Below are 9,206 nucleotides of genomic sequence, written 5' to 3' on the forward strand. Positions count from 1 at the left end.
CTCCTCTCCTCTCCGCTCCTATTTTCTGTTTTCTCATTTTGTTTTGTTTTTCAAATTTCTCTATGAATCCAGATTTCAAATTAAAATTCAGAAAAATAAAAAGAATGATAGGGATTTGATGAGAGGGTCCAAGTGATGGGATCTTTGGATCCAACCATGATGCGGACCGTGGTGTCTTATGGTTCCTTCTAAATCTTCCGTCTTCTCTTTCAAAAAAAAAAAATCTTCCGTCTTCATTTTTTTTACTTTTATTTATTTATTTATTTTTGTGAATTTTCTGGGAATATATTTTGCTTTTATTTGGCCTTTTTGTATGAAGAAAAGCAAACCTTTTTTTTTCTGGTCAGTTTTATTTGGTTCTTGGAATGTAGTAGGATTTAAATGGTTTATGCTGACATTTTAATTCCAACTTAATTTCATAATTAAAACATAATCAAATGGGTAAAACCCACAATTTCTCAAGGTTCTAAAAGACGCTAGGCGCTAGTCGGGCGGTGGACTGGAGTCTAGCGTGTAATATCCCACATAGAGGGGTGATATGCGTTATATGTACATGCCCACCTCCTATAGCATGAGGCCTTTTGGGAACTCATTGACTTCGAATTCTATCGGAACTCCAAAGTTAACCGAATTCGAGCAAGAGTATTTCCAAGATGGATGACCCACTGGGAAGTTCTCGTGTGAGTTTCCAGAAACAAAGTCATGAGGGCATGGCCGGGGCCCAAAGTGAACAATATTGTGCTACGGCGGAGCCGGTCTAGGATGTGACAGAATGGTATCATAGCCACTCTGCCGTGTGGTGTGAGTGTACCGGTGGTGTGAGTGTACCGAAGAGGACGTCGGGCCCCTAAGGGAAGTGGATTGTAACATCTCACATCGACCAACGAAGGGGGGTGATGTGTGACACGCTCCGACCCTGATATTCCCCGAATACTAGGATAGACACGTGCTGGCCGACACTCGAGGGTGACGAAAGCCATTAATTGATACAAAAGCTAAGAATAAGAAGTAAATAAGGGTTATGAATTTAAAATACAATTAATTAATAATTTAGGAACGTGTTCAGAGCATATAACTAACTAGAGCTTTAAAAGAATTAATATAAAATTTAATAAATAAAAGGATGTGGGTCCTATACCGAGAGGACTCGAATATGCCAATGCGAAAGCGTTGACGTCGGGATCGTATGCCTCGATTCTAAATCCTGAAAGGGGGCACAAAACAAGGGTGAGTGGACCAAGTTCATATATATATATATATATATATATACACACATAATACGAAAACAGTTATGAACATACTAACCCCCATGTTTATATATAATGAAAACTACTAGCATAATAAGTGATAGGTTTTCTGAAACTCTAGCATGCCATAAAACATCTCAACAAGTATAACGTGGAAAAACGTCATATAAATCATCACGTGTATCGTCTCGTAAGCGCAGTGTGCTGCTAGTAAGATCACTGAATAAATATAACTCCCGGCCCTATGCCAACACCGTGGTGTTTGTGCCCGTAGCCAGAGATTACCAACTCTCGGCCCAATGCCTGCTCCGTGTCCCTCAGCTCGTAGCTAGGGATTATTTCCACCGGCCTATCTGCTAACACCAGATCCTCGCCCCAGGCGGCATAGTGTCCACTAGGTACGCACAAATAGTTACGCCTCTCATAAATAACCACTTCATAGTATAAAGTCATTCATTGTCTATACTATAAAGAGGGGTTTTGAAAACATATTCTAGCATCCTATCGTCATCCATCGGATAGTCTACCAGTTCATGGTTTTTATAGACAATACTATATATTACCATGTAGCTCAAAATAGGCCAACAATTAATTCCTCACAAAAAACACGAGACGAAAATCAACATATTCAATAAACATGCTTAACATAAAATCAAATCATAAACTCGTAGGCATGCTATTCATTTATGCAATTAAACTATAAAATCATGTAATTTTAGAAGGCCACTCACATTACTTAGCCGCTAAAAGCTGCGCCACTAGTGAAGATGGAAACGTCACAATAATTGCCCATAAGCACATAAATAACACATTTAGTCAAACTCTACTCAAACGATTGAATTTGGGAAAATGGACATCGGAAACGGGTTTAGGGCATCAAAATTAGGCTAGGAGGGGTCTCGGACGAAAACCCGAAAAGTCAACCTTAAAAGTCAACGTTGATCGGGGGTCAACGGTCAAACTAGGTCAAACGGGTTTTAGGCTTGAATCCGGATTAGGGCTTAAGTCCAAAAGTCCAAGGGTTTAGAGATTGGGTTTAAAGCCCTTATTAGAAAATGGCCCAAGGGGCCTATTTGATTTAAAACAATTTAAATAAAAGAAAATGGGTTTTGGGTTAGGATAGGTTTAGAAATAAAAAGGGTGAAAAGGGGGGGGGGGTGGTTTGGGCTTAAGCCTAAACCCATACACATACACACCCACGGCATACACACACGCACACCACACATAACACATCATACACAACACATACATACACTCACACGGACACACATACACACAACACACACTCACATAGCACACGCACACACACAACACCCACACACATACACACACAACCCACATACATACACGGCCCACACTTACACAGGCCGGCCCTAAGCCTCATAAAAGGGCTGGACTATAGGGTTTAGTACACGGGCCCAAGGCCCCTTCGGTATTTGGGTTTAAAAAAAAAAGAAAAGTAACTAAAAATAAAAAGAGAACGGGCTAGGTTTTTGGCGTCCTGGGCTGGTCCATGCACGGGCCCAAGGCCCGGGGTGCTTTGGGTGGCCTGAAGAGCCTGCGTGGTGATCGGAGGATAAAGCCGGAGCTGCTACATCTCCGGTCGGCGGTTTTCAAGCAAACTAAGGTCCAAACTAAACACCAAAGTGAAGAGGGAAGAGAGTAGAGTATTTTCATACCCTTGTTTCGCCGTGAAACGACCGTGAGTGCTCGGAAAAAGCCCTCGAAGGATACAGGTCTGCTGGGAAGTTGGGTGTGCCTTCCCCCGCGATGGTTTCGTCCTCAACCTTGAAATAACAAGATAAACTCAATAATCACATCCAATCAACAATCTAAAATGAAAGGAAGGAAACTCGAGGCTTACCTAACCGGAAATATAGAAGTGACTCGTCGGAGATCCGTCCTAGGTTCGTTGACCTCGCAAAGATGAGAGGGAGAGAGAGAGAGAGAACAAGATTTAGATGGTGATGATGGTTCCCTCGAGCGAGGTGCGGCTGTGCATGCGCATGGATGAGTGAGTGGTCATGGCGAGAGAGGGAATGATAGGGTTTGGAGAGACTAGAAAGTGTAGAGAAAGAGAGTTACGGGAGAGGTGAGGGGGAAGAGAGAACTGAGAGAGGAGAGACCAGAAAACACAAAAATAGAACAAGGTGGGCCCCACAAGCTCACCAATTAAGGCCTTAAAACAACTTTTAAATAAAAGTGGGGTTGGGATGTTTCATGCCCACCTCCATATAGCACAAGATCTTTTGGGAGCTCATTGACTTCGGGTTCCATTGGAACTTCGAAGTTAAGCGAGTTCAGGCGAAAGCATTCTTATGATGGGTGACCCACTAGGAAGTTTTCGTGTGAGTTCCCAGAAACAAAATTGTGAAGGTGTGGTCGGGGCCCAAAGCAAACAATATCATGCTACGGCGGAGCCGAGACTAGGATGTGACATAGCGCCTAGGTGGCTAGGCGTGGTCTAGTCGGGTGCCAAGGTGGACTAGGCGGATTTAATTAAATCTATTATATTTTGTGTAAACAAATGTCTGTTTATACTTAAAATATATATGATTTCATCATAAACTACAAAATGAAATGACATATATATTATGAGCTATTGGAACATAATGAAAACATGGGGAACAAGTATATAATGTGCGTTTCTTTAAGTATTCAACAAGTCTCTTACAATTTATTGAAAAAATAAAATGCAAAATGAAAGTTATTTATTTTCTATTTAAGTGAGTTGCAACCTAGATGAGTCTGGACGGGTGCTTAGGCGAGCGCCTTAGTAGGTCTAAGAGTCATTTCTTAATTTTCAAATGCCTAGGCATTAATCAAGACGGTGGCTAACCGCTTAGCGCCTAGGAGGGGCCTAGGCGGCGCTAGGCGGGGATTTTAGAACAGTGAAATTTCTTGATATAGATTTGGATTGAATAACTGAAATCAAATTGGTGCAAAATTTCTAGAGAATTGGAAGAATATGAACGATTGGCAATTTCTCTAGTTTTGGAACTGAAAAATTGCGGAGCTCTCGCGTATATAACAGCTAATTGGTTATGGGTTTAGGGTCCATTTGATCAATTACACGAAGTTTCAAAATTAGCTTCTCCAAAATTGAAGATGTGCTTTAATTTCAACCTTTCATTTTTTGTATATACAGTTTCGGCCCTTGGTTTACAAAATACGGCTAGCACCCGTAGGCCCTTTGACGGCGAAAGAAGGATCCCTCCGGTGTGCCGACTCAGTTTCGTGTAAAAATGACATCAAGAAAATGGTTGTCCCTTGTCCAATTTGTATACACAAATATCAACCTTTGTCTCCAACTAGTCTCTTTGGTACGTTGAATGAAGAAATTTTCAAACTACGACCATTAGAAGATGATAGTAGATGGATTATTTTTGAAGAAAACTTATTTATTTGGACCACTCTATTTTTTCTTAAAACGGTATGATTAGAAGGCATGGATTCTCTTCATAACTAATCATCTTTTCGTTCACTCCAAATAAAAAAATCATTAACATATCTATTCCAATTTAATCATGTGTACACGACATCCCTTAACCCTTTCCAATAAGGGTTTAGATAATGGACAAACATTTGGTAATATTCAAGATAAACCGTTGGCTAGGACGATAGTAAAGAAGGGTAATGACATCAGCTATTTCAATTTTAGCTCGTTTGACTACAATTCAAATGGAATGGATACTCCACTAAACTCAAGGTATTTTGAAGGTAGGTGAGAGGATTGGAATGATAACTTGTTTTCACGTGTAATTCATCTCTTACCTTTAAGTTGGCCACAAATGTTTCACTCTTATTTTGACATTAAAATAATTGCTTATCCATTCCAATCCAAACCTCACCCAAACAAGACTAAAGATTCTTAAACCGTGAGGACAAGATTTGTTTGATGGGGCGGCCAATACTAGGACGATGAGGTGTCTATCCATGTCATTTTAGTTTGGACCTGTCATTTGTTAAATGACAAATTCTGATCTTTCCATGTGTTCTCTTTTTAGTAGCTATTGGTTTATAATAGGTGGTTAGTTGTTAAGCATTTTTTTACAGAACTGGTTAGAGCATTTCTAATGGGCTCCCTAAATGAGCTCTGATTAAAATTTAGGAAGAATTTGGAAGAATCCTTCTCTAATCACACTTCCTATCCACCTTCTAAGATAGAGATTCTTCTAAATCGCGGGAGTGGGAAATCAGTTTCAAGCATTAATTACTAAAATTTTAAAGATTTTTTATATAATAACTCTTTTTTTATTGGTCCACAATTAATAAAAATCTCGGGAGTAAAAAATTTATAACGAGCTCCTAAACTAACTTTCTAGTATTTTTCATTAAAATTTAATTAAAAATTAGAAAACATAATTGGAGACATAGGCACCAACTTGCCATAGCTCGTGTCTGCAACTGTTACAAGCTGATGAAATGTGCAGAGCTGAAGATTGTTGTACAACTTTGGATTTTATCACCAAGCCTGAGGTAACGGTACACCAAGCCTGAGGGTAACCAGTGGTGCACTGAGCAATATAATGCTTATTTATAATCAGTGCACATTTGGTTCAAAGAATACTTAACCACAAACAACATTGTGCATCCGCCTTAGAGTATATAGGAAACTGATTTGAGAGACTAAATTTATAGACAATCCGAAATATGCAAAATGTGAGAAATCGTTACAGAAAATGTAAGGTGAAGTGGAACATTATTGGGAGTTTCTCTTTTACGCCTTTATTGGGATAAAATTCTAGCTTCAGTACTGAAGAAAGTTGAGATTTTATCATAAAATCAATTGACAATATAAGGAGTTGTCTAACTCATAAATATATGTAAGGTCTCTTCTTCTATCAATGTGGAATTCATTCTCAACACTCATACTCATGTTTGGTGATTTTTTAAGCTAAACACGTGGACAACACAAATGGAATGTGTGGAACACGTGTGGCAGTTGGGTTTTACACATGGAAGCGCATGTGATAGTTGGATTTTACAAGTGAGACAATTTGTGCCGATACCATGAAAAAGATTTACCTCCATCGATGTTCACATAAAACTTATCTAAAAATTTCTTAATATGTAATATGACAGCTAGAATGTTAGCAGTTTGATTTTTGAAAAGAAACTATTACACGCCTCTCTATTTACCAACGAACTATTAAACTTTCTAAGAATAATGGAGACGCTGTAAAATCCAAGAAATAAAGTTGACATTTAGAAGAACTACACAAGTAAGCACATTATTTTGTTGATCACATGGAAGCACATGAGATAAATATACTGAGAGACGCCATATAGTTCGATTAATTGGTACTACATAACTATATAATCTGTAGTTATGTAGTACCTAAATCCATAATGTAGTTATGTAGCGTGCATGGTACCTAAATCTATGAGATAATACCAATAATACGAATGTATGCGGTACCACTTAATGTAGTTATGTAGTACTTGAATCCATATTGTAGTTATGCAATATCTGAATAATCTATGAATGAATAAAGATTTAAAATATAAATTGTTCGAATTGTTGAAGTTCGATGTATAATAGGCCCAACAACTAGTCATAATTTTATCAAAAAAATGGAAATTCCCACAACTAATCTCTATTTTTACAAAAAAATGGATATCTCTTTGGATAGAGTTTCTGTAGTTTGAAAATGTTTTTATTTAATTCAAACGCAAACATAAAGAAGAAGTTTCTGAGAAATTTAATTCAAACGTCGAAAAATATCTTTGTCTGATCATAAAATTTTTATTTTATTTTATCTTATAACTATATTATATCACCATTTGTTGCCTATATAAGTGAGACCCCAGTTGAAAGAAATTGCAAAACATTTTATCCAGTAGTAGTCTTTGCTTCTACCCTATATTGAGGATGGCATCTTTAGGTGTTGAGGGAGACAAGTACCGTTCCTATATGACTGGAGAAGGAGAAAAGAACACCAAATGGAATTTTGGTGCCACTCCTAGCTATGATGTTGATAACAAGCTCTTTGAGGAAGGCAGAACAAAGGTCTCTCTCTCTCTCTCTATATATATATGTGTGTGTGTGTGTGTATGTGGGTGTGTGACTGCTTCCTATGAATTATAGAGACAATTAACAATCTACTAGTTTTGTTGCGTGTGTTTGATATGCATCAAGATCGACGTTTCATTTTCTTTGATGGATCAATTAAAATCTGCATCAAACTCAGATATGGCCACCCGGGTCACTGGAAGAAGAGGTGCAGAACCTTGTAAAGACATGGGAGATGGAGCTTTTCCACAAGTCCAACCCTGATGATTTCAAAACACTTGATCCCAACAAATACACTGTCAGCGTAAATGGTAATTAACAAACTAATAGCTAGCTGGTTCAATCCAAAACTCATTAATTAGATACTTAACTTTTACTAATTAATTATTACTACTTTGATCAGGAAGGAAAGGCATAAATATTGAAGAAATAGGGAAAATTGGAGGAGGATATAACTCTTTTCTGCAGACCTCACTGCCCGAGAAACTCAGGGGATATAATCCAGATGAGGAAACAGCAGAATCATCGCTCAAGGCTTTCACCACCACATTCCCTCGTGGATTTGCGTTGGAGGTCCTCCAAGTTTATTCTGGGCCACCAGAGATTGTCTACAAATTCAGGCACTGGGGTTACATGGAGGGCCCCTTCAAGGGCCACGCTCCCACCGGAGAAATGGTTGAGTTCTTTGGAATGGCCGTTTTTACCGTACTTCTCTAACCCTACTTGGCCAATGAAGCTCTCATTCTTTTTCATTTCACGTAATGTTACTATCCCTTTAAAAATTAAAATATTTCTCCATTTTATTAATTGTTTGTCCTAACTTTGTAAACATTCATAGTTTACCAACAACATCATCGACCAAACCATAAACTACATCAACACGAAACCATCACTCAATAAAAGTATTATACTTTTAGGGAACTTTAACGAAAAGCTCCCGTTACTGTTCACTTTAACGAAAAACCACATTTTTACACTAAAAAGTCAATCATGGTACTATTCACTTTACCCTTTATTTTGTCCTTATCATTAAAACTCAAAGTTTGAGTTTTAATGAAAAGGGCTTGAAAACTTTGAGTTTTAATGATAAGGACAAAATAAAAGGTAAAGTGAATAGTACCATGATTGACTTTTTAATGTAAAAATGTGATTTTTCGTTAAAGTGAACAGTACCGGAAGCTTTTCGTTAAAGTTCCCTAAAAGTATAATATATAAGTGTACAAGACAATAAGTTTGCTTGTAGGATTCACCATGAAAATCTAGCAACAAAGTTCTTCTCTTCTCTTGGATTCGTAATAGTTCTCACTTTCAATAGGACTAGTGCTATATGAACATGGTAATCTGAGAAGATGGACCAAGCTATTTTTATCGTCTAAAATGATAACTGCTCCTCCTATCGTGGCAACAGTTACATGTCAGTTTTTAGAGTTTGAAACCAACTTTAATTCAAAAGTTTGAGTTCTATTGTTTCCCTCCTCTGTAATTTATCATAATTAAATTACTACAAGTCCAATATTGATATAAGTCCATTTGTTTTCTTGACTACCCTAAACTATGATTTTATTATTACTCACATCAAGGAAAAATCCTAACAAACTTACCAAACAGGTGGATGAACACAAGAAAATTGTTAAGGTGGAGTTCTTCTATGACCCTGGACAACTAGTTGGAGGTCTTCTGAAGGGTGCGAAATTGGGTAATTCTTCCGAAGAGACAACTTCAACCTGCCCAGTTCTGAGGAGCACAGGGTAGTTTTAGTAACTCTCCTATGAAACCTAATAGTATTGCTAGCAAATCAATAATTTATGCCCATTAGGCACACAAAGCTAGCTATATGTTAAGGAATTTTGTTAAGCTGTTTTTTATATGGAAATATTTGTGATTATCTGTAAGGTACTGGTGCAATATCTCATTGAAAAATAAAGACGATATATTTGCATGAA

At 37.7% G+C, this 9,206-nt stretch overlaps 1 protein-coding gene across 2 annotated transcripts; it reads left to right on the forward strand.

Moving 5' to 3' along the window:
• Nucleotides 1–6,825: 6,825 nt before the first annotated feature.
• On the forward strand, nucleotides 6,826–9,206 carry LOC103436524 (pathogen-related protein-like). 2 transcript variants are annotated; one of them, XM_008374959.4, is made up of 4 exons: nucleotides 6,826–7,260; nucleotides 7,442–7,574; nucleotides 7,667–7,968; nucleotides 8,872–9,206. In XM_008374959.4, the coding sequence occupies exons 1-4, from the start codon at nucleotides 7,123–7,125 to the stop codon at nucleotides 9,013–9,015; spliced, it is 717 nt and encodes a 238-aa protein (XP_008373181.2). In that variant the 5' UTR covers nucleotides 6,826–7,122; the 3' UTR covers nucleotides 9,016–9,206. The 2 variants fall into 2 exon arrangements, with proteins under 2 accessions (XP_008373181.2, XP_017188755.1); XM_017333266.3 differs by having other exon boundaries at nucleotides 6,862–7,260; nucleotides 7,667–8,021.

The sequence above is a fragment of the Malus domestica genome, chromosome 10 (genome assembly GCF_042453785.1).
Source record: "Malus domestica chromosome 10, GDT2T_hap1".
Classification (NCBI taxonomy): Eukaryota; Viridiplantae; Streptophyta; class Magnoliopsida; order Rosales; family Rosaceae; genus Malus; species Malus domestica.

Excerpts from the sequence above, each read along its gene's own strand:
- LOC103436524 (XM_008374959.4), top strand. The coding sequence starts at position 7,123 with ATGGCATCTTTAGGTGTTGAGGGAGACAAGTACCGTTCCTATATGACT. Across the intron at positions 7,261-7,441 it reads TTGAGGAAGGCAGAACAAAG|ATATGGCCACCCGGGTCACT; the intron begins GTCTCTCTCTCT and ends CATCAAACTCAG. Across the intron at positions 7,969-8,871 it reads TTGGAATGGCCGTTTTTACC|GTGGATGAACACAAGAAAAT; the intron begins GTACTTCTCTAA and ends CTTACCAAACAG.